Consider the following 27,038-nt stretch of genomic DNA (forward strand, 5'->3'; position numbering starts at 1 on the left):
AAATAAGCAGTTGTTAAAATTACATTTATGAAAACAATTTAATAAAATAGAAAAATGCTTTTAACATAATACTAAGACAAAAAATCAGGATACCATTTTACAACTCTAAAATACAGAGCAAAAAAATAATTTTACTCTGCCTTAAAGAAAGATTGGTCTGGTTCAAGTAAATAGGTATCTGTACAAACGAGAGCAGTAAAATGAGAGAAGTTTGTCTAGGGTACAGTGAGGCAAAGTGGGGATCAGTCAGTTTTCTAAGGTAGGCAAATGAGTGTCAGGAAAGGCTACACAGGAGAGGCAGTGCTACCAGGAAATCTTAAAAAAAAATGACAGTGGTGCTCAGGTGGAGGTGAGAGAGTTGTTGTTCAGATGGAGCAGCATGAGAAAAACCTGAATCAAAGATAATGATAGTGGTCTTAGAGTGGTGGATTGAGGGTGGTTTTTTCACTTCTACATTTTCAGATTTGTTTCATATGAAAAAAACTAAGAATTTAAAGAGTCAAACAAAAATAACTCTGTACTGGTTAGTATTATTTAAGATGCATTAGTACTTTACAATTTAGATGTTCTGAAAACCAAAAAGCACTGAAGCAAAAAACCTCAAGCATTTATTAAACATCACTCTGCACAGGATAATGTATTTGCTATTTAAGAGATACAAATCATAAGACAGGAACCTGTCCACCTAAAAAGAAAATTCTTAACAAAAAGCAGATATACAGTAAACATCAATTAAGAGGTAAGACACTAAGAGCTTCTATGAAGCAAAGACCAACTTTTCTCAAAACAAGATTTCAACTTAGTGAATACAAGATGAAGACCTACTACCTTCATCCGTATCATGGGACCACCATGCTTACTCCTAGGAATACACTATCAGATGGCAGTACAGATCCTTGTCCTCTGTGGCTACCAGTTCTTGACTCTCTCTCTCTGGTTCCCTCCTAGTCCATCTCTCCTCTACTCCCTTTCTCCTTGTTCCTCCACCTCTTCCCCTCCCCCAATCCTTTCTCCTCTTTACCCTGCTCCCAATCTCCTTCCCTCTATAACAGAATCAGGCTATCCCCACCCTTCCCCAGAAAGGCTCTGAGAAAAGTCACCAATTACTTCCACATTGCAAAGTTCAATGGTCATTTTTCAATTGTTAGTATGACTCACCTACCACATCTGACACTGCTTAATTCATTCCTCCCCTCCTTTACTATGTGCAAGACAATGGTGGGATTCAAAGAATAGTAAGATCTTATCCCTGCCCATGGTCTAGCAGAGGCAGACTGTTTTGTGAACAGGAGTTCAATAAATTTTTCTAGGTGCAATAACAGAAGTCTGAATGGAGGCAGTGGACCACAAAGGAGGGATCAGCCAATTTTACAGAGTGAAGGACAGGGTGTCCAGAAAGGATTGTGGCTCATGATGAGCTGAGTAAGCTGACAAGGAGTAAGAGTGGGGGTGGAGGAGAGACTTACAATAGAGGAACTGTTCTAAGCAAAGGGAACAGCATGACCCAACACAGGGGGGAATGAAATATTCTGTAAGATGGGAATGGAAGAAACAAGAAAGAAGTGGCAGTAGGAGTGGTTGGATGGAAATGAGGCTATGAATCAGTCATGAAGCTGATTATATAGGATAAATAAAAATCAAAGGCAGGCAGTATGATAAAGAGAATATAAAATGAAGCTAAGAATGAAGAAGTCCTCTAATACATGCCATGAGGTTCTATATACTTGCTAGAGGTAAATCAAACTTATCTCTGAGCATTCTAGCTTCAAAGGCAAAGAAGGAAACATGATCAATTACAAGATTTACAGTGCCTGTGACATAGAAACTAATGAGCTGTGTTAAGAACAAAAGCTCAGTTATTTCTAATACTACAAACAGAGATGTCTAATATATATAGTAGTGTGAAGTAGTTTGGACTTACTTTGTTGGCAACAGGGAGCCATCTTAGTAGATTATGCCTTCATAGCAATAGTCACACCAATCTGTCTATCTCCAGTATAGCATGGTTTCTCATGGAGACTCATAGTTCTTGATATATTTAAATTCAAACATGTTTAGCTAAATATCAAAGAGGCCATAGCCACTGTGGAGGATCAAGGTAAAGCCTGCCCACAGAAGTAATTTTCAAGTCTCCCTGTATTAGTAAATCCGTGATAGATCTCAGTGCCTTTGAGATCACAACTCAATCTTAAAACTTCAGGTTTTTCAATTTGCCCACACAAATAAATATCAAATGGGCCAGACTTGATCTACTATCCAATGTCACTGGGCAATACATTAATGCCTTAGTGGAAAACATAAAGTATTGGAAAGAGTGTGCTTAATGCCTCCTGGTGGTTACAGTGCTCTCTTATAGTAGTATAAGGCTACGATACTCATGCTTTAAAAACAAACAAACATGGGGGAGGATGGGGAGTTATTGTTTAATGGGTATGGAGTTTCAGTTTGGGATGATGAAAATGTTCTGGAGATGGATGGTTGTGATGGTTGTGCAACATCGTAAATGTATTTAATGCCACTGAACTGTATATTTAAAAATAGTTAAAGTGGTAAACAAAACAAAACCCAAGCAAACAAGCAAAAAAGCTTTCAAGCCAAAGCCAAAGATCTATCAGGCTGGATGCGTGAACTATATTCTGGTCCTATTATCTCTCAACTCAATGCCAATGATGAAACAAAGCCACACAGAAGAAAAACTGGTTGATTTTTCTACAGACATAGTATTTCTAAATGCAGTAAAAGAAATTTAACAATACACACAGCTAGATTTCAGAAAGAGTTAGCCTTTCATTATTCTTTTTATTTCCCGCTGCATTTTACCCTTACAAACATATACGTTTTATAATAAGTAAAGTCACACAAAAATTTCAGGATACTTCACTGAACCCTGAAAAACAGGGTAATAGATTTATGAAATAGCTTTACATTATTTATTGAACTTTTGATAAGCCATTAGGAAAATGTGTATAGCCCTGAGTAATGACGGGAAATGCAATACTTAGTATGTACTTATTCGTGGCTTTGTTTATTCCCATCTAGTGCCAAAAGGATTTAGGTGGCTTAATTGATAATTATGTTTTACAGAAAAAGTGTCAGAATAATACTTTGAAAAACAGACTATATTTTACAAGATACATTCTCTAGCCTGCAGATAAGCATTTAAGGTAGAAAGAATATCTGATTAATTCTGATTACTTTCTCAATTAAAACAGTAGTATTAATAGATAGTTTGTTTTAATGTGACAAATCCCCAATGGCCTAGATCTTTAAAGCTCTATCCACATGGGGACTTAGAATTACACATTCCAGATTGAACACAATCTTCTCTCATCCAAATAACATAGAAGCCAATGGCTGTGATTGGGTTAACAAGAGTTTAAAACTTTACTCATCAAGTTGTATATATTAAATATGTACAGCTTTTTATATGTCAATCATACCTCAATAAAGTGGTTAAAAAAAAAAAAAACTTTAGAATTAAGAGGAGCATAACCTCTATCCTACTTTGTATGTGTGCGTGTGAGGAAGATTAGCCCTGAGCTAATATCCACTGCCAATCCTCCTCTTTTTGCGGAGGAAGAGTGACCCTGGGCTAGCATCCGTGCCCATCTTCCTCTACTTTACACGTGGGATGCCTGCCACAGCATGGCTTGATAAGTGGTGCGTAGGTCTGCGCCCGGGATCCAAACCTGTGAACCCCGGGCTGCTGAAGCAGAGCACGCAAACTTAACCGCTACACCACCAGGCTGGCCCCTCTACCCTTTTGTGAGTTTTTCCTCCTATTAAAAGGCTGAAAGAAGAAGTCATGAAGTTAACAACAATTCATGTTGCCAACAATTCTTATGTTACCCTGATAAACATTTTTTTGAATATGACCTTTGAAAACTAGCTTGAGAACAAATAGTACACAGGAGCAAGATGTAGAAGAACTGTGGATAATGTCCAAATAACCCCTCCCCCTGTTACTTTAACAGGAAATGGTCAGGAGACACACATACTCAATTTAATATCCCTGTATTGTTATGGTTTCCCATTCACTAGGCATGTTCCAAAAATGTCCAAGTAACCCAAGGTAACCCAAGCTTAAATTATCAGTGCCAAATTTTTATTTAGCTTTAAGGTACAATTGTGTAAACTCAAAAATAATACAGTAAATATGAAGAACACAAAGAAAATAAATGAAACCTACCACATTTAAAATAAATTGTAAACTGAAAATCAGGATGAGTTCAGAAGGGGCTGCCAAGAGACTGCTACAATAATCTACTAAAGAAATGACAAAGCTCGAAACAGAATTTTGGCAGTAAGCAACAAAAATCAGAGACATTCTAGACATATCCTCTCCGAGTGATGTCCAAGGTCAAATCAGCCAAAAGGTATATAGTGTTGTTTACGACAGAGTTTCTTAACAGTATTGGCTTGTCCCTAAGCAACTAAATGTACTACTGTTTTCCACAACTTGCAAAATCTGCACATGTAATTGAAGATGAATAATTATACAAACCATTGTGTGTGGGCTACTGGAAATCTTATGTTTATCTATTTTGGACTACTAAATCCAGTCCAGACAAGGCCCATTTGTCTTGCTGATATCCTTAAAATTATTTTCAAGAAGGTCATCTACGCATTCACTCTACAAAGAAAATAATTCTAGAACTAAAGACCAGTTACAAAATAATCTATAGTTATAAAACAAAGTATTTTCATGTGACTTCAATTTAATAAATCAATGTTTATCAAGTACCTTCCACACACCAGGCAAAAGGCTAGCTGCTGAAACAGTTTAGAAAGCTTAATGAGATACAGTTGGTGCCCTCCAAGTATTCAAAGTCCAATCTAGCGGAAGACACACAATTAAACATAAGCTTATACAAAGTGTTTGTGGGAATAGTGGAAGAAGTCACTCTTAGGGGAACCAGGGTAAGTTTCCAAGCAGAGATGACATTTGAGCTGCAATGATGAATAAGAGTTTAAGGCAGGAAAAGAGAATACTGGGTGTTAGGCGAAGAGCAAACAGCCCCAAGGCCTGAAAGAACAAGGTGTGTCCAAGAATATCTGGCATAGCCAGAGAGGAGAGTGGTCAGAGGGAAAAGATGTGGTCGCTAGAGATAAAGCTTTAAAGTGGGTCAGATCACAGAGTATGGACTTAATCTTTAGTAAGGGGGGGGGGGTCATTGGATGTTTTTCCAGAGAGTGATAGATCAGTTTTAGACTTTACAGATAACTCTGATGTATTCGTGTTTCATGGCCACTGTAACAATTACCACAAACTTGGTGGCTTAAAACAACAAATATTTAGTCTCATCATTCTGGAGGCCAGAAGTCCAAAATGGCTTTCACTGGACCTAAATCAAAGTGTTGGCAGGACCACTGTCCCGCTGGGGGCTCTTTTAGAGAATACATTCCTTATTTCTGTCAGCTTTGGTGGCTGCCGGCATTCCTGGGCTTGTGGCCACATTACTGTAGTCTCTGCCTCCATCTTCACATTGCCTTCGCCACTCTATGTCTGTCTAATATCCCTCTACCTTTCTCTTAGAATGATACTTGTGACAGCATTTAGGTCCCACCCACATAATCCATGATGATCTCTTCTTCTCAGGATCCTTAACTTAATCACATATGCAAAGATCTTTTTTCCAAAAAAAAGGTTATAAATTCCTGGGATTAGAAGGTGGACATATCTTTGGGTGGCCATTTTTCAGCCTGTCACACCTGACAATATGTAAGGTAGACGACGGACGGGCTGGCAGGGACAAAGACTAGAAGCAAGGAAACCTGTTAGAAGGTACTGTCATAGTCTACAGGGTCAAAAGGAGGGGGAAGTTGAACTAAGGCACTGCCAGTGACTACTGGGGAGGGGGGAGGAAAAGACTAGATACCTGGATATGTGGGGATGCAAGTAAAAGAGGCAAAGATGACTTCCACATTTGCAGTTTTCACAGTGGGTACATGACAACGCCATTAACCAAGACAGGGTATACAGAAGTGGGCAGAACAGGCTGACAAGTTCAGTTTCCATCATACAGAATTTGAGATGCTTTGGGCCAAACTGAGTATTTTCAGTAAAGAGATGGGAAGCCTAAGGATATCGTTATCCTCCACAACCAACTGGTCCTCAAGTTCATTCAATTTAGCCTTAAAAATGTATCTCAAAATTGCACTCACTCAAATATTTGAACTCCTAATATGAGCCAGAATTTATGCTAGTTGCTAGGGAGGCAGAGTTCCTCATGGAATTCACTGTCTGGTTGAGTGGCATGACTGACAAAAACCAAATAATCATACAAATGAGTACAAAATTTCAATTAAGGGAAATGCTATGGTACTATGGTGCACTGAGAGCTTATAAACAGGGATAATTAAGTCAAGAAAGTCAACTAGGCTTCCCTGAAGAAGCCTCTGACCCTTGAGCAAAGGTCAGAAGGATACATGTTCAGTACAGCAATAAAGGGAGACAATTGAAACTTTCCATTCTCATTTAAACTGCTTTTATTCAAACTCTTGTCACCTCTCACCTAGGACACTAGGACCTCAAATCAGTCTTCACTCCTAAAACAGAAATATTCTACTAGAATGTGAACTCCTGAGTAGGGACCACGTCTTATTTTCTTTGAATTCCCAATTCTTAGTATAATGCAAGCATATTATAAGAATTGCATAATGTTTACTAAACAAATGAATTTTTATAAAACATTAATCTGACATCACTCTATATACTTAATTATCTCTGTTGGCAACCACCACCTATATGCTAAAATTCAAATTCTTCAGCAGAATCTTATAACAAGACTCTCTATAAGCTGATCCTAAACTATTTTCTTGGCTTCATCTTGTCACTCTCTCTCAGCATCCAAAATAAAATACTCACCCCTGCTTTGGCCACAGCACATTTCATGATGCTTTTTTTTTAAAGTTACCATGACATTTATTTATTTATTTATTTATTTATTTATTTATTTATTTATGAGGAGGATCAGCCCTGAGCTAACATCCATGCTAATCTTCCTCTTTTTGTTGAGGAAGACCAGCTCTGAGCTAACATCCACTGCCAATCCTCCTCCCTTTTTTTCCCCAAAGCCCCAGCAGATAGTTGTATGTCATAGTTGCACATCCTTCTAGTTGCTGTATGTGGGACGCGGCCTCACCATGGCTGGAGAAGTGGTGCGTCGGTGCGCGCCCGGGATCCGAACCCGGGCCGCCAGTAGCGGAGCGCATGCACTTAACCACTAAGCCATGGGGCCAGCCCTCATGATGCTTTTGAAAACTATTTTTTTCTACCTTTGCATGTGTTGTCTTCCTCCACAAAGAATATTCTCCCCCATCTTATCTGTCTGGAGAACTCTTTACTGACTCTTCAAAACACCCCTTGAATGTCATTTATTTTGTGATGCTGTCTCCAACTTTGCCAAGCAGTCAGCTGCCACTCCTCTGAATTTCTGTAACACTCTTTATGTACCATTTGGTGGTACTTACTCATTAACTTGTTTAACAAAGACTTATTGAGCACCTCTTTCTTTGTCCAGCACTATTCTAAAGGCTGGGAATACATCAGTGAATTAAACAAGATCCCTTCCCCTCACTGAGGAGCTTACATTCTAACTGTGAGAGATCAACAAATAAATAAATATTATGTGAAACGTGCTATTAAAAGAAAGGCAGAAAAAGGGATAGAAAATGATACAGTGAAGGTCTCTCTGAGCAGAAAAATGAAGGACGTGAAGGAGTGTGCACTGTAGATATTTGGGATAGGAGAGTTCCAGGCAAAGGAAATGATGAAAAGCAAAGGCCTAAGGGAGAACATGCTTGGCAAGTTCAAGAACCAGCACTGAGGTCAGAGCGGTAGAAGAAAGTGAGTGAGGAGGACACAGGCAGATTTTAGAAAGGTGGCAGAGGGTGAGATCACCTAGGACTTGGGCTTTTATTCTAGTCAAGAAACAAAGCCATTGGAGGGTTCTGTGCAGAGAAGTGATATGAACCAATTCATGTTTCAAAATGATTACTCTGAATGCTGTGTTTAAAATACTGTTGGAAATAAGGGTGCAAGCAGAGAGACCATTAGAAAACTACTGTAATAACCCAGGCAAGAGATGGTAGGGGCTTGGGTCTGGGTGATAAGAGTGGAATTATGAGAAGTAGTCAAGGGCTGGCCTGGTGGCATAGCGGTTAAGTGCGCACTTTCCGCTGCAGTGGCCCGGGGTTTGGATCCCTGGCGCGCACCGACGCACCATTTGTCAGGCCATGCTGTGGCGGCATCCCATATAAAATGGAGAAAGATGGGCATGGATGTTAGCCCAGGGCCAATCTTCCTCAGCAAAAACAGGAGCATTGGCCACAGATGTTAGCTCAGGGCTAATCTTCCTCACACAAAAAATAAATAAATAAATAAATAAATAAAAAGAGAAGTAGTCGGATTCTGCTATATTTTGAAGGTAGATCTGACAGAATTTGTTGATGGACTAAATATGGAAGTAAGGGGAAAAAAAACACAAAAACCCACAACAGTCTGTGATGGATGATTCAAAAGTTCTTAGCCTTGGCCAAAGCAACTGGAAAGATGGATCTTCCATCTACTAAAATGTGGAAGACTACAGAAGAGGCAGACTTGTGAGTAGAAATCAAGAGTTCTTTTCTGGACATTTTAAGACATTTAGGAGATCTCAGACATTTAAGTGAACATGCCAAGTAAATGGTTAGACATGAGACTGAAATTCAGGGGGAAGACTGAGGCTGGAGACACAAAATTACAGATTTATCAGAATACAGACAATATTTAAAGGCATGGGGCTAGATAAGGTCACGTAAGGCAATGCTGCTCAAGCTTTAATGTCCATATGAATCACTTATGAATTTGAAAAAACTGCAGATTCTTATTCACTAGGTCTGAGTTGGGGTCTTAGGTTCTGTAGTTCCAGCAAGCTCCCAGGTAATGCTGATGCTACTGATCCTCAGACCATACTCTGAGTACAAAGATCCAGAGATTAAGTGTAGAAAGAAAAGAGAAGAGGTTCAATGCCTGCATCCTGAGACACTTTAACATCTAAAGTTGGAAGGATGAAAAGGACCAGCAAAGGAAACTGAGAAATAAAATCAAATAAGAGTTGTATCATGGAAGCAAGTAAAGAAAGTGTTCTGTGAAGGCAGGAGTAATCAACAACTTTAAGCGCTGGGGAAAGGTAAACGAAGATGAGAACTGAGAAAGGAGCACTCAATTAGGCAAGTGAGTATATCAGAATGGTGATATAATCAAGAGCAATTAAAGTAGAATGGTGATAATAAACATACAAATGGAGAATGTTCAAGAAAGAATGATAAGAAAGGAAAGTGATGTAAGATCAAAGGTGTTTTTATAATATATAGCATTTTTAAAGATAAGACAGCTGATGGGGACAAGGAATAATTGATTACCTGAGAGAGAGAAGGAGCTGCATTAAATGTCCTTATGTAGGTCAGAGGGGTAGGAACCCAGTCACAAATGGAGAGGTTGGCTTCAATTAGGGACATAACATTCATCAATGTAGAGAAAGCAGAGTATGTACACTTACGTACACATCCAGGTGTGTGGGTGGCTTTGATAGTGGAAACATGAGGAGTTTCTCTGTGACATAAACAATGTCCTCAGATGAAGCAAGATGGAAGAGAAGGTATTAGAAATTTTAGGTGAGATAAGTATGAAATAAACATGTAAAAGGAACTGACTAGAGAAATGTAGTAGGACTGCTGGACAGCAAAAGGGCACAACAGAAGTTAATAGCCATGGATTTAAAGCAAGACCAGCCAGAGTGGCCTTCTTTTTGTCTCCAGCCTCACCTAGTCACTTGAGGACTGGTATGGAATGGGGAGAGGGATGGACTGGAGTTTTGCCAGATGAGTATAACGCAGGGAGAGAAAGGCAGGGGAGTGAATATGATACCCCATGTAATCTAAGTATGGAGGGAAGTGACGGCACAAGTGGAGTGAGGGATGGTGAAAAGATGAAGTAGGTGTCCTGCTGTGGTCAAAGAAATGTTGGGATCAGGGTTTTTGTGAGAGTGGGTCGAAAGACAGAAGATAGTGGTCAAACTGCGGAATGTATAAAACTGAGTTTATGGCACAGATACAGTGATTGAGAAAGGCAAACTCTATGGTCTGATCTTGGGAGTGAGTAACTGCAGCAGGCTGGAGGACCAGATCCCTTTCACATGCCATTGTAACTATCTTTCCATGCATTACTCTCTTCACCTAGACTGACTACAATTCAGGGACTGGATCTTATTTACCTTGATATCGCCATGCCTAACAAAGCATCTGGCACACAGTGGGCACTCAATAAGTAAGTGTGGTTAATGAAATCCTCTCAATGCTAAGGACAGTACAAAATGTGCATGGTTTCACAATAAATATTTAGTGGAGACATTAATTTAGTTAATAAAAATATTTTAGATAACGAAGATGGGCCCAGAAGGTCAACCCCACACCTATAAGGATAAATTACCTTCACCCGTGTTTATCTACAACATATATACGATATGAGTAAGCTGCTGGATAATTTTTTAATGCTATACACACAAAACTAGATTAACAGCCCCTGCTACTATGTAGATTTTCTGCAGAATGTTGTGCCATATATTACATATAGAAGGTGTTTAATAACTGTTATATTCTATGGTACTCACATCACATCAACCAATTACCCTGTTTTGTGCTGAGCAATAGAGGAAATACAAAAGTTAACACAACAAGGTCTCTGTCCTTAAGAGACATGCAATGTTGTTGGAGAAATAAAGGAGAAATACACAAAAAGTTATATAACAAGAAAAAGGGTAAGAACAAGGCAGTACGGCTAATTGTCAAAAAAAATGGGGGGGAGGGGATAAGAGAAATAAGTACTGGGAATACAGAGGTGGGTAAGATAGTCATGTACCAGGCACGTTCAGATCATAGAAAAGACACAGAGAAAAGACCCAAAAAAGGAATGCACAGCTATTTCAAAAATAACCTGTAGGAGGAGAGAACACCGGGCCTGGGAACATAAAGCACAGCGTTCACAGGGTCTAACTGAAAGGCCAAGAAGCATTTCTGCCTTCTTCCCAACAACACTGACCACCTTGGTCAAATCCTGTATCTTCTAGAGGCAAAATGTCAGTGTCGACTGACACTTACTACTGACATGTTATTATTTTTTCTCAACTATGACCTCTTGTATTTATTGGATTAAACTTTTTTTAACATACGTCCTAACTGTTCCTGTGTTCTTCTCCTCCAGACAAAACCAAAGCTGTAACATTATATTACCACTTTCCATTTTGAAAGTTTTGATTTAGAAAGACATAAGCACCTACTCTTGCAACTGCTGAGAAATGCTAAAACTGGCTTCAATTCCATGACATAACTATCTATTGGTTTTGCCACTCTATGCTATTGGATTTTATGCATTATTCATGCACATTTCAACCAAAATAGCATTAAGAAAAAAACTCAGCAAGAAAGCCTTTCTTGAGCAACTGATCTCAACATGTTTCTAAAAAGGAAAATGAACAGACAGTAAGAAAAACAATATATTTTTAAGTTATAATATTTAAAAGGCAGGCATTTTCATGAAACTGCTATCTCAGACCAATACTAAAGAGTAATAGCCATGAAATTACTTAACAGGTAACACATGTTTCAAAAATAATTCCTTAGAAGATTATCAGAGATTCATAAACCCATGCACCTTTAGTTTTCTCCCCCTTAGCTACTTTTTCATTTCCCCATCTCTGTGAGTAGGTCTTACAGCTCCAACTTAATTGTAAGTTCCTTGAGAACAAATCTTACCTTTTAATACTACCTCATCCCTGCTTACTCCTTTGTCATCCATCCCTCCTTTCCCACACAGCATCTCAAGTAGTGTATGCAGACTGTATAAAATCAGCAAGCATTACTGATTCTCTTTATTGAATACCAATATGTTTTTAGGGAAGACAGAAATATCAATGACATTTGGTCAACCTGCCTTCAAAAAACATTTAGAGAGCAACTATGATTCTACGCTAAGTATTTCAGGGATATAAATAGATAAGGTCCCTTCCATCAAAAAGAGACAAGCACAATACAAGGATAGGGCTATAAAAAAGGTGTAAACTGAGGGAATACAAAAGAAGAAATGCTCAATTCTGCCTGGGGGAGTCAGGAAAGACTACCTAGGAGAGAAGATAATTGAGAGATATTTGAGAGCTTTGGTAGGAGGAGAAAAGGGCAGCATAAAGTAAAGGTGAAACCGAAAGGGTAGAAATGTGGTAGGAAAATGCAGAAGGAACTACTTTCTTCTTCCCTAAAGTGGTTCCTTCTACATATTTCCATACTTTATTTGCTGGCAGAATGGAATTTTTCCACAGAATTAGCTTTTAGTTTCTCAGTAAATCTTTTTGCTTCAATACGCATAAATGTATAGCCCTCTTCCCAGGAAGTGTTCATTTACAATAATATCAGAAATTTCACTCGACATAACCATTTCATTCCTTAAACACACACACACAATGAGGAAAAAACGTGATGTTTCATTAGATTTAGCTCCTTTTAAATCATGTTACACAATGGAATTCAACCAAATTGTGAGAAAGAAATGTTTGCTTTATGGAATTTTGTAAAATCTTTAGTCACTAAACATACTGGAAAAATAATTTTTAAATAATCAAAAAATCCCAGGGGGCTGGAAAAATTATACTACACTGTAGGCTTGCATCAAAGTTTGTCTCACCCACTGTATTAGTAGATTTTCACTAATCCTGCTTATCTGAAAATACTTAAAGGGACACGATAAAGGAAAATAAGAAGTCACATGGACTTTAAATCTATACGAATAAAATTATCCTTTTCTCTTAAAGAAAGTAACAGAAGTTGTAGGCAACTTTTAAAAAGAAGATCAAGCATTTAGTGAAAATAATTTACAAATATTTTAAGAGAAGCATCTTTAAAAATCTTTTTTTCATATCTTTTAAATATTAGAATGGGCTTGATTTAATCTATTATTCTGATTCAGCAATTAAAAATACGCTTCAAATGAAATATAGCTTTGTATACTTTTTCTTCTTCTCGTTTAACTCTGTATCCAACTGCCTGCTGTCACTACTGCATTTGAGAACTGCAGAAGGCCAGTGTGGCGAGAGCACAGTAAGTGAAGGGAACAAGGGGACAAGACTGGTTTGAAGAGAGAGGCAGGGTCTGGATCATGTTGATAACCTGGAAGGCCCATTAAGAAGTCTGAATTTTCTTCTAGATGCAATGAGAAGCCACTGAAGGATTTTAGGCAGGGGAATGCGATGATGTGATTGTCTACACAGTGTCACTGTGGATGGTGTGTACAGAGTGAACTTTAGGAAGGCAAGGCTGGAAGCACAGAGATCAGTTAGGAGGCTAGACAGAGTGTGTGCAGCACAGGTGATGATAATGACAGCTAGCATCTGTCAACCTCTTAGAGTGCCAGGTACTGTTTTAAGTACAAATATTTATTAATTTATCCCTCACAATAATTCTACAACCCACTTGAAGATGAAGAAATGAGGCATAGAAAAGTGAAATAACTTTCCAGAGGGTATAGGAAGCAGATGAGCCATAACTTATCAACAGCCTTCTAGCCACAATACCTACACTTTTAACCGCTACACTATAGTAATAGAACAGAGATGGACTCAAGGTATGATTTGAAGGTAGAATGGGCACTGCCATAGATATGGCACAGGAATGCCATGAATCACTCCCAGTGACTTTCCTTCTTGGATGCCCCAAATAGAAGAAATACAGGAGATAACACTACTGAACTTGGCACAGTGTAGATGGGAATAAATGTCAGCAGCCAAAAATGCCATTCACCCTCCTCTTACCCTGTCACTCATTCCACTGCCTTCAAATCTTATCTTTACTTTTTCTTCCCAGTATGAGTCACTCTTTTCACAAATACCATATCTAATTGACAACATCATCATCATTATCATCTTTTCTCTAATTATTCCAAAATCTCATGATTAAAATGACTTTTTTCCCCTTCTTTTGATTATATCACACTTCTAATAATAATGTTCCTATTTTCCCTGTTTATCTTATATAACGAATCTCTTCTCCATAAGTCTACCAACATCATTTTCCTTGTCCTATATTATCACACCATTTTCTTTAACTTCCTTAATCTAATCTTCTTTGGTTCTCATTTCTACCACCTCTCACTGTGCTTCCTTTAATTTGCTATTATGAATTTGATCCTTTAACTCCATATCCACTGAGGTCTCCTGCTTCTATGGTTAAGTTTTGTGAGATCCAGTAATGGCATACGTTCATCTATTACATAAGCACTTAATTTCCTCACTTAAAAGAATTAATTGTTCTCGATCTCAGTGATCTCCAAACACTCCTTTCCATGCTTCCTTCCACTCCCCCACCCACACCTACCTCAAAAATTCTAAAGTAAATTCCTAAAGGGTCAAAACTACTTAGCAGCACCTCCTCTCGCAAGTCATTCTCAACTCTCCATATACATCTCCTGCTTTTTGAGTACCTAGTACACGTCAGGCACTGTCCTAAACACTATTTAAACATATGAACTCATTTAATCCTGACTTAACCCGTTGAAATGGATACTATAATTATCTTCATTTTAAATATGTGTAAACTGAGAACCAGAAAGGTCATGGAACTTGCTCAAGGCCACACAGCTGGCTACTGTGAGAGGGAGGATTCCAATTCAGGCAACCTGGCTCTGGAGTCCATGCTTGTTGCCAGTATGCTACACTGCGCTTTGGCATGTATTTCTGAGGCAAAGTTAAGCACTTTCTTTTCTCTGCTCCAGCTACACTGTGGTCTCACCTCTACTTTGGCACTTAGCATACTGTACTATAACCAACTGTTACTTATCTGTATTCTTTACACTAAGACCTCTCTGAGGACAGAAACTGTCCATCTCTCTATCCTTAAACATGTAATAGCACCTGGCACTAGGAGGTATTTAACGGTCACTGAATAAAGGAATAAACTAAATCTGTGCAGTTTTAACAGCGCTCCAGCCCTAGCATAGCATATGCCGTCAACAAAGGCAGACTCAGTGATGACTTTCATTCCAAACTTTCAGGCTCCTGCCCTAATAACATGACACACAAAAAAAGGTAGTTTGGGGAGCTGTAGTGATACATTTCTACTCTTTATTCCAGGAAACTCAAGGTAACACCACTCTAAGAAGACATTTAGGTGGTGGACTTTAAATGACCAACAAGACAGATGGCAGGATTCTAGAATTACCTGACAGCGCATCCTATAACTCGTCCTCACTAAGGATGCTGAGAGGTGGTGAGCTTTGAACCAGAGACTGCTCTAATTCATGATGTTCAGTGGCTAGAGTCTCCGGTGCTTCTAACACGATTTTGGTGTTTTCCTTGCTCCTGTTCCAATTTAAAATTCCTCACCTAGAAGAAAACAGATATTCAAAAAAGACTTCAGACTGACAGGAGACACAGACTTACTCAGAAGAATGTGAAAATTATTTGCTTTTGATCCAATTCAATTGCAACATCAGAAATGAAAACAATTGTGTAATATACACACGGATGAATGAGCAAAATTGCTAAGCTAATTCTGTTCTTCCCGTGGGGCCTTTTCTTACAACAGTTCTAGCTAATGAAAATAGATTAAGAACTAGCAAACAAATTCAGCTCAAATGATCAGGATCCTAGTATAAGAACATTAGCCAATTCAAAAATCATATAAAAACTTTTTAAAATAGAGAATATTTCTCTCAACATTAATCATGAAATTGAGAAGCCAGTTTTTGAACAAAATAAAGAATTAAAACCATTTTAATTATTAAAATGTGTACCACATCAAAGCATAACATATATTCCTCCAGTTTACTTCCAAAATGTTGCTATATCAAACGAAGGGAAACAAGTGGCCAGATAATGACATTTTGATTTCTATTTTTCAATTCCATATTTTGGTTTTGGCTCCATATTTCACCTTGAATTTAGTACACTAAAAGAACAACAGATTATAGAAAAGGCAAAACTTTCATCCTCTGAAGATACAATCTATTCTTCCTATATAATTCAAGAGCATCTGAACTTTTATAGTTAACTAAAACCTTCTAAAATTTAAGTAACATAATCCTCATATAAAATAGCAGGTACTAGACTTGGTATGGATAGTTTCACCTATCTTTGTATCAGAACTCTGGAAATCACAACTATTTCATAATCTCCCTCAATTTCTGGAGCCCATGTGGCACTCTAGACAGGGGCCAGAAAAGCTGAGATCTCCAATCCTCACTGTGTAACCTCAGAAGTCTCCTGTTCCTGTTTCCTTTTTTATAATAGGGATTCTATTATCGCCTAATAATCTAATCAGTGGTCTTCAACTCAGTGGACTCAGTGGACTTTTTCTAAAACTTTAGCAGCAGAACCTATTTCTCAAATATAACCCCAACATATAAAACAGACGTTTTAGAAAACAGAACCGCGCTGAGTGACACTGGTTGAGTGACACTGGATATAGACCGGGAGCCTCTTTGACTTTCCCTTCCCCTCCCTGAGGTCCCTTCAAGGCCCAAACCCAGGGGCTGTTCCAACAGTTTGAAAAGCACTAGAAGGAGTGACCTCCAAAACCTCCTCCAGGTCAAAATTTCTGTCTCTGCCTCTTGGGAGCTGTAGAACTCTCGCACAAATGCTCTCTGAATTACTCATCCTCTCACTTGCTGACATTTCCGCTCACATTCCCCTTCTCTTGGTCCCCAAGGACTCAGTGATATCCTCCTCTGTTCTGACTCCAGAGCCCTTTGTGGCTCTGAGTTCCTGAGAGCCTCACATTAGGTACAACACTCCAGGAGTGCCAGATATAACTTAAAATACAGTTTTATTAATATGCTAAGTTCATAACATATATAGGGTCACACTTTTATTATCTTGGGATAGTTCCAGCCCTCAGGCACCTTAGTGTTTATCATTACAACAACAAGATTATTATTATTATAACTGTGAAAATGCAATAAAAATAGCAATAATAGTAAGCAATAATCAGCAGAGAAGACATGCAAAACTGAAAAAAATTAAATACTCATATAATTACAACTTTTAAGAAATGGCAAAATACTTAAATATTCCTATAATCTAAATTTTATCTCCAGAGGAGGAAATACTCTTACTATGGCTGGAGTCACTTAAAAAAAACAAAGCTGTTCTTCCTCTATTTGATGGGTTAGACAATTCATTTATCTATAAACAAGGACAAAATTGACCACAATGTCCAAAATGATGCTTTCCTTGAATGGAAAAGATCTATCAGCACTATCTATCCAAAAACACCACTGCAGGAAGATCCAAACTCTTTCACCCCTGACTTCCCACTCCCTGTTGGCAAAATAAAGGATCGAGGCCCCAAAATATCAAGTTCCCTCAACAAAATCTTATTCAAAATCCAATTTATCCTTTATCCATCTAAAATAAACATTACTTTATTTCTGCCACCTCAGCATCTGTTCTCTCTGCCACCATTCTAGTTCTTTTTTGTGTGTGTGTGAGGAAGATCAGCCCTGAGCTAACATCCATGCTAATCTTCCTCTTTTTGCTGAGGAAGACCGGCTCTGAGCTAACATCTATTGCCAATCCTCCTTTTTTTTCCCCCAAAGCCCCAGTAGATAGTTGTATGTCATAGTTGCACATCCTTCTAGTTGCTGTATGTGGGATGCGCCCTCAGCATGGCCGGAGAAGCGGTCCGTCGGTGCGCGCCCGGGGTCTGAACCCGGGCAGCCAGTAGCGGAGCACGCACACTTAACCGCTAAGCCACGGGGCCGGCCCCCACCATTCTAGTTCTTACCTTGCTTTTATCTATCGGTTGATCTGAGTGCACTTACATTAGTTTCAAGCATAACAAGATCTTCTGCACTGAAGATACCTTACTCTACCCATAAAATGGCAGTATCTCCAGTCATGTAAAGTGATATATCAGAAAGAGTAGTTATATATATATATATCACAAAAACTGCACTAGTAAAGAGCCCTCTCATTGCTTTAAAGAAGCATCTAAGAACATACTTAACTATCACTTTTTAGTCAATTAGAAGGATCACTGGAACAATCTAATTCTAAATCCTCTACAATCTCAATATTTCAGAAACACCTAGGGGATATCCTGCATTGAAAAATTAGTGTAGAACTACTGCTCAAGTTATGCAGGGTACAAATTCATAAAATCTTCATCTTACTTTTAAACTTTGTTTACAAATACAAATTCTCATTTGGTAGCTTAGAAATCGTGTTGTAACAGAAACAGTTCCTTTTATACACTACCTCTTCGTAATTCCAGGCACAGCACTCCATTTATATTCCATATCAATATACGCACACTGATGATGGTTTTTTAAGTCCTCACACTATAATTGCCCTAGTTATTATTAAAGGAAAAAAGAACTTCCTTTACAAGATTAGTGGAGCCCAACATATGTGTTTATAATTACATTAGAGGATTTCTAGAATACGGTTAAGATTTTATTTTTCAAATACACATATAAAATTCACACCTTCTGCCCTATGACTTTCCCACAACAAAAATCAACATATAAGCAAGTGAACATAAATGTCAATCTTTTTTTTTTTTGCTGAGGAAGATTCGCCCTGAGGTAACATCTGTTGCCAATCTTCCTCTTTTTTTGCGTGAGGAAGACTAGCTCTGAGCTAATATCTGTGCCACTCTTCCCCTACTTTGTATGTCGGTCACCGCCACAGCATGGCTGACAGTGTAGGTCCGTGCCTGGCATCCGAACCCATGAACCCAGGCCGCTGAAGCAGAGCACGCCGAACCTAACCACTACGCCACAGGTCCAGCCCCTGATGTCAACCTTTTTATTAGGAAAAATTTAAGGACTGAACGACCACACACTTAAGAGTAAACATATACATTGCTCTGCAGCCCCTTAAGACTAATGCAAATTCAAGCCTTTCCAGCAGTCTCTGCAAACCACTTCAACATAACAATCTTTCATCTTACTCCATTTGATGCTGGCAGGTGAAATTCACAATGAATACTTTCAAAGTGTTCTTCACACTGACAGTGAATGGATGACAGCAAAAGAATCTAGAGTTTTAAAAACAGTCATGTGCTAGCCAGTGTATACACGTTTTATCTGTTCTCTCATTCTATCAAGTACCTTATTTACCTTTGTTTCACAGAGACTAAATCAGGCAGAGAAAATAAATCTGGCAAAGAGACACCACTAAGTGGAGAGTAAGTGATTAGTATTCACAGAACACTGTGCCCAATAATACAAATACGGGTTATGTGAAATTCTGGCCTTGATGATCAATCTGGTGAAGTTCTTTCAACTGGCCACACTCCAGTCAGGTCAACAGCATTAGCCTAACTCTTTTCTTCTTTGTTATTGGATATATGGCTACAGTAACAAAGAATGTGTTAGCTTAAGCCTGAAATACTAGATCTGGAATTTAAAAACATGTAATTTTATCTTTCAGATAAGGAATTACATTGACACTTATTTCTGTGGTTATTATAGGACCAACAATACACTGACTTGAAAACTTTTTTAAAGACGTGCTTTAGGTGACTCCCTCCTACACAGCTGTTAAAAAGTGGGTCAGCTCATTTACAATTGGTAAGGGCTCTTCTGCTCATAGAAGACTACCACATTGTTTAGGCAACGGAGGATGGAGCTCTCATGTGAATGCCAATGGTCAATGTTACTTCCGAATCCATAGCCAGGCTGAATCACACTCTCACCTCCAGGGTCCAGGAAAATTAAGATTTGATCCCATGTCTCAGGCACAATCAAGTATGCAAACATATCCTCGTGACCGTATGGTATACATTTGTTTCATCTTATAGATTTACAAAGCACCTTTGCACACATTAAATTTTAGGGTTTTCATGGACTCTAATGCCTATCTTCTATGCCATGCCATCCCTGCTTGCTCAAGTGTAATGAATTTCCTTATGTTGCTGAAGCCTTTTTTTCAGTCCTTCCTATCACTAAAAAAAGACACATTTAAAAATAAATATGCCTCAGTGACCAGAGCAGATTTGTCTAAAAGGAGGAAATGTAGATGAGGTAGGATTTGCAAGGAGGATTGTGGAAGGAGGATTGCACAAAGCTTGCAAACCACTGTAACAATTCGGGCTTTGACTCTGAGTAACATGGGAACACTGGTGGGTTTTGAGCAGAGGAGTAACATTATTTGATTTCCGTTTTAATACAATCTCCCTGGCTGATACGCTGAAGAAGAGACCTGGGAGGAGGTCAAGAGTAAAATCAAAAAGATCCCTTAAGAGGCCACTGCGACAATCCAGGTACGAGATGGGTAATAGCAACAGAGGTGTTGAGAAGTAGTCAGATTCTGGATATATTTTAAAGGAAGGCCTAAATGACTTGCTGACAGACTATGGGATGTGAGAGAAAAAAGGAATCAAGGATGACTCCACGGTTTTGGCCTGAGCAACTAAAGGTAACAGTCATCATTACCTACCACGGGGAAGACTGCAGGAGGAACCGGGACAACCAGAAACTCAGTTTCATATAGGGAAGTGTGAAAAGCTATCCAACACCTAAGTATAGATGTCAAGCAGGCAATTAGATATCAACTTAGGTGTTCAGGGAAGAGGTCCAGGCTGGAGATCTAACTCTGGTAGTGATTTATAAATAGGTTACATATTAAGCCATAAGACTAGACAGAATCACTAAGGGAGAAAGTGAAATAGAAAGAAATCCAAGGAATGAGATTTCCTTCTGATTGGAGAGATGAAAAAGGAAACAAAAAAAGAGACAGAGAGATAGAAGGAAAACCAGAGTGTGTGGTACCCTGGAAGCCTAAAGGAAGTATTTCAAAGAGGAAAAAGTGATTAACTGTTTCAAACACTGACGATAGATCAAATAATATGAGAACTAAGAAAAGACCTCCGGATTTAGTGATGAAGGAGTCAATGGTGAACTCGACAAGGGCAGTTTCAGTGGAGTGTTGAGAGGACGTTGACGGCAAAGACCTAACTAAAGTAGGTCAAGAGAAATGAGAGACAGAAACTGGAAGAGAGTGAGTATAGCTGATTCTTGAGAAGTTTTGCTAAAAAGGGAAGGAGAAAATTGGGGCAATTGCTGGAAGGGGATGTGGGGGTCAATAAGGCTTTATTATGGAAGACGACTCAGCATGTTTCTGTACCGATGGGAAAGATTCAGAAGAGGGGGAAATTCATGATGCAGAAGTGAGAGTGTAGCAGCAAAAGGACAGCATTACTGGAATGATGTTCTTGAGTTTGCAAAAAATGATGGGATCTAAGTGTACAGTTTGCCTGTGCTAAGAGCACGGAAAGTTCATCCTTAGTTGCAGGAGAAAAGGCAGTGTGTACGTGCACAGATTCAGATAGGTAGGTGTGTGTAATGAAGTTTTCTTCTAATTGCTTCTTTTGTCTCAGTGCATATAAGAAATATAGAGAATAGGAAACAGACAGGTCATCAACCTATAGCTCTCAACATGTGATATAGTATGAAGCCTCTCGTCTCTTAACATCATTTACAATATAAAAAAGTTTGCCCTGAGATTAAAAATGAGATCATTTCCAAGGTCTTCCAAAGCCTCATTCACACTGACCTAGTCAACTCAACACAGGTCAGCTGTTCAAGCATTTTCTCTTCACTTACAGTCAACTGTGACTAGCTTCTGGCACCATTAAAAAATACCCTTTTCTTACTGGCATTGGCATGTTCCTTAAGCCAAGAGAAAAGAAAATTCCACTGGGAATTACCTCTGTACCTCTCTGCCCTTAGGCTCTGCCATGGGAAAGAAGATAAGGGCTTATATTTGGTTGTTGACTTATGACATGTTCTAAGTAAAATGACCTCAATGGAGCTAAGCTATTAAACTACATTTCTGCTAGTAATCTGTTAAGTCAATTACTTCCAAATGCATCTTCAGACATTTAAATCAAGGAGCAATTTGGGGATAACTGCCTACCCCCATATCTAGTACAGAGCCCAATAAATACGCACTTAAGAAATATTTGGTAAATAAACGGGGAGTTTTAAAAGCAAGGGATAGTAACATTTGGAAGAATCAATATAAACCCAGAATATCTGATAGTTATTTTTGTCAGACCGATTTAAAGATAACCTCCCATAAAAATAAAATCCATGGAAGACTTGAACTACATACAAACAATAATGTAATGAAAGTCTAGTTTCTACATTTCTTAAGAAAAGAAGTAGAACAGAGAAATATGCCTTCTGAAACAAAAGTACTGGTCACTTCCACAGATTCAATACACATTTACTCCATTCCCTCATTCAGTGGTTCCGGCATTTAAAATAACTTGGTATGGGCCGGCCCCGTGGCTTAGCGGTTAAGTGCGCGTGCTCCGCTATTGGCGGCCTGGGTTTGGATCCCGAGCGTGCACCGATGCACCGCTTTTCTGGCCATGCTGAGGCCGCATCCCACATACTGCAACTAGAAGGATGTGCAACTATGACATACAACTATCTACCCAGGCTTTGGGGAAAAAAAAAGGAGGAGGATTGGCAATAGATGTTAGCTCAGAGCCGGTCTTCCTCAGCAAAAAGAGGATTAGCATGGATGTTAGCTCAGGGCTGATCTTCCTCACACACTCACACACACACACACACACACACACACACAAACTTGGTATAAGTAAGATCTCATAGTAATTTTCTCTTCCAATTGCAAAGATGAATCACCTGACACTGATTATAACACATAAGGAACCTCTACAATAAATTAAAATTTCCATAACTATGTACATTTTACACCAGAAGTAGCACTTACAGGATTATTTATTTTCCTAAAAGCACTATGTACTTCAATGTATAATTTCCAAATTATTCTAGATTATAGTATAATGTATTAAAATTTTCAAAAGGCTGTTATATATCATGTAAATTATAGAACAGAATGTTAAACTGCCATGTAATGGTATATATTAAACACATTGCAAATTTCAATGTAATGTGGTAAATTGGCATTGGCTACATAAAAATGGTAAAATTCTAAATCAACCTATTCAATAAAGATTCTGAAATTTTAAAATGTCTATTCTTTTAATCACGTCTTTTTAACTCTCCATTAAATATTTGTTCAATTGTATTCCCCAAGTGCCTGGAAAGGAGCCTATAACATGCTCAAAGGTAAGTGTCGAAACAATATTTTTAAATAAATGAATATTAAAGTGTGTAGTAATAAGAGAAGTAGAGGGGGGATGGGAGCAATGCAAAATGACTATTTTTGATAAAATCTCTTTAACCGTTATTAATGAGTATTTCAAAGTTTACCCAAAAAGTAATAAAGTACAGGGCCCTGAGCAAAAATGTCTCTAAAAATACCCTTCTTCTTAACTTCAGTAAGAGAGTTTAGCCAAAAAAGAAAAGGACTTAACTTCACAAGCACTTGTGTAAACAATGGCTCTGCTTACACAGGACTATTTCTATGTCTACTACTGATAAAGTAAGTATATATATATAGTATTTTACAGTTTAAAAGGCATTTTTATATAGTGTTAGTTCATTAAATCCTCCTAAAAACACTATGAGGAATATATATGTATATGTGTATAAACTGAAGATCATAAAGTTTAAGTAACTTGCCAAAGGCTGGCAGAGGAATAATAACTGAAAGCAAGATCTTTTAACTCCAAATCTTATTCATAAGCTATCCAACCCACAGTGTTGCCAATAACTATATGGCACAATAACATAGTTGATGCAAATACATGACCAAGAGTCTTAGAAGCAGAGGGTCTCACATTTTTTTTTTTGGAGAGAGTTACTAGACTACCGGACCAGGTAAATGAGGGAGTGGGGGCAGAGTTACCTGGACTACAGCAAAACATTTGTTAAAACCATCCCTTGGACCCCTGTCAGGGATTACATCACCACAAAATGGCAAATTCATTAGGTAGATTAGGAACCTGGCTGAATCCATGCCCTCCAGTAGAATGGTTTCTCATTCCAAGAATTAGTAAATCTGTCCTGTTCAAAACCTGGCTTAAATTTAAGCTAAGGTTCTCTCCATCATTAACAGTATATCTAGACCAACTATAGGGTTTGTTTGGTTTTGTTTTTAAATCAGAAGGCCTAGTTTTAGGCCGGACCTGCTGCATCAGGACTTCCAAGAATGAACTAGGCCTATGTATTGTGACAGAGATTGATAATTTATCCCAATATCTAATCTCCTCTTCTTCCTTAGTAAGAACCCCAATTTGTTAGCCAGCTATATTGCCCTCCAGCTAAAAAACCATTTCTCAGTCTCTCTGGCAGCTGTGGCCATATGACTAAGTTCTAGTCAAGAAGAATGGAAGTACTGTGAGGAATTCACCAGATCCCCTTAGAGGGAAGGGCATACCCCTATGTTTGCCCCTTCTTCCTTCCTGCTGACTACAATTTGATATTTGGAACAGCCCCTAACACCTGAAACTGCCATACCAGACACAGACTGCCTGCCTCCCATCTTCTTTAAAGTGAAAAATAAATTCTCTAATTTAAGCTAATATTAATTTGGCTTTGATTTTTTTTTTTTTTTTTTTTTTTTGCTGAGGAAGATTTGCCCTGAGCTAACATCTGTTGCCAATTTTCCTCTATTTTGTACGTGGGTCGCCACCACATCATGGCTGCCGACGAGTGGCGTAGGTCCGTGCCTGGGAACTGAACCTGGGCTGCCAAAGCAGAGCATGCTGAACTTAACCAGTAGGCCACAGGGCCAGCCTCTGGCTTTGTTTTTTTTTTGTTTGACTGTTCAATGCTAATACTAACACTAATACATGTAATGTTTTTTTGAAGCACCACAAATTATTGTGATGTGGCTTCTGGATAAGAACAACCAATTTAGAAGAATTTCTGTTTAGTTAAAAAATATTTACTGGGCATCTACTACTATTTCAAGGTAAGTGCTAGGGATACAAAGCAGAATAAGAGATCGGTTAAGCCTTGGGGAGATTACAGTCTAGCAGGAAAAAAGATAAAAGACACTTTACATGCCTGCCCAACTCTATTAAAAATGCAAACCCAGCATTACTTCTTTACTTAAAGCTTTCTAATGGTTCCTTATTGCCTTCACTTACAGTCTCCAAAGTGGAGTCTGAGTACACATGAGGTACGGGAATATTAGAAAATCTTTTGTTTATTTTTGTCAAAAATATTAAACATAATGTTACATATCCAGATATAATATGATATATACAGACCGACAATGGTGCCCTCACATGGTCCATGTGTCACACGGTCAAGGGTCAAGTGCAGGATACACAGTAACTTCAGGGAAGAGTGGAGACTCAGAGGCTGACAGAAGCCTCTACTTTCAGAGTATTGTGATGCACTGCAGTTTATGAGAGCCTGGTAATGAAAATTTACAGACTATATTATCTAGTTTTAGTTAACTCACAAAACACACCCACAGCATAAAGACCATTGCAAAGGAACTCCAGGTTGAATACCAATGATGCAAACAAACTGAACAAACAGAATAGGGTAAAGGCTTCTACTGCTAGTGTGAGCTCTTTGTTAGCTACCCTTGTAAAAACAGATCATATATAATCAGATAACAATAAGCCAGGTCTCCAGAAGACCATATGGAATAAGGATGTATGTACATAACGTAGGCCATTCTATATTTATGTGCTATTATTATGCCTTGAGATATAAACTAATGAACATACGAAGCTATGACATTTGGCTCAATATTTAAAATTAAAATCCAAGCATCCAGAGGGTGAAGATAAACCTCCTCAATTTTTTTCAGTGATATTTCAAGTCATATGACATTCAGTCCATAGTTTTACCCTTTAAATTTCTTCATTACATGTAATAAAATGTTTAAAAATTCCTTTAAGGTTTTTTAATAGAAAAGAAATAAAGCTACAAATCACTTGGTGACATACTTATTCTCAAACTACAAAAAAAGTCTGAAATAGTAGTCAGAAAATAGTGTGATGAAAAACTAAGATATATGCCTTTGTCAGAAAATATTGCTGTAAGATACACAGACAAAACTGCCAAAGATATGAAAAAATTTAGTATGGAATATTTATCGTCTGAAAAATTACAGATGCTTTGAACATGTCTTGGCTAAACCACGTCTGAATAACTACAAGAAGTAGTTTTTGTGAACCTGTAAGGGAAAAACGTACCAAAGAAGTTATATTCTCAATAGTAAATAATTAATTTAAAATATTTTATGGAAAAACTGTGTATAGGTATAAATGTAATACACTGATGGAGTAGTTATGTTGACCAAAGAAATATTTTAAAGATTCTGATAAATTTGATATCAAAATGTGATTAGAAAAATATAAGCAAGGAAAATTACAGGCCAATCTTAATCAGCAATGTAAATAAAAATTATAAGCAAAATATTAGCAGACTAAATTATGCATAAAAAGGAAATACATCACAATTATGTTGGGTATTTATCCCAGGAATGTAAGGTGAGCTCAATTTTTAAAAATCTATTGACACAATCCTACATAATTAGGTTACTAGATTTTTACACTTCTAATTAATGTAGAAACACTATAAGATCATTACAATATATACAGAAAATCATTTGATAAAAGTAAACCAAATGAAAAACTAAGTTTTAAAAAATTACAATTATGTGTGTATGTGTGTATATATATACAAAATAGAAGGGAACTTCTTTAACATAAAACAAACTGAAAAATCTACCAAAAAAACAAAGCAAACGTCTTCCTCACTGTTAAAACATTAAAGCATTCTTCTTAAAATAAAGAATAAAATAAGAATGACTGTCAAAAGTTCTTTTCAACATCCTATCTTGTGAAGCCCTAGTAATACATTTAGTCAAGAAAACTAAAGATATAAGAACTGAGAATAAAGAAACAAAAATGTCATTTTCAAAAGATATAACTGTCTGAATAGAAATGCCAAAAAAATCTAAAATTATTTAGATTTAATAAGAAAGTTTAGTGAGGTTGCTGGATAAAAGATCAATATACAAAGTCAACATCAACCACGAAGAAAAATATACTCCTTTCCCCAACCAAATTGCCTTGACACCTTTATCAAGAATCAGTTGACCATA

At 37.9% G+C, this 27,038-nt stretch overlaps 1 protein-coding gene across 1 annotated transcript in view; it reads right to left on the minus strand.

Moving 5' to 3' along the window:
• Positions 1-27,038, minus strand: part of OSBPL1A (oxysterol binding protein like 1A) — a 130,124-nt gene that overhangs the window by 65,286 nt on the left and 37,800 nt on the right. Inside the window, 2 exon segments of the mRNA XM_058556906.1 lie at positions 15,244-15,376; positions 15,378-15,407. Of these exon segments, the coding sequence (XP_058412889.1) occupies positions 15,244-15,376; positions 15,378-15,407 (163 nt within the window).

The sequence above is a fragment of the Diceros bicornis genome, chromosome 16, assembly GCF_020826845.1.
Source record: "Diceros bicornis minor isolate mBicDic1 chromosome 16, mDicBic1.mat.cur, whole genome shotgun sequence".
Classification (NCBI taxonomy): domain Eukaryota; kingdom Metazoa; phylum Chordata; class Mammalia; order Perissodactyla; family Rhinocerotidae; genus Diceros; species Diceros bicornis.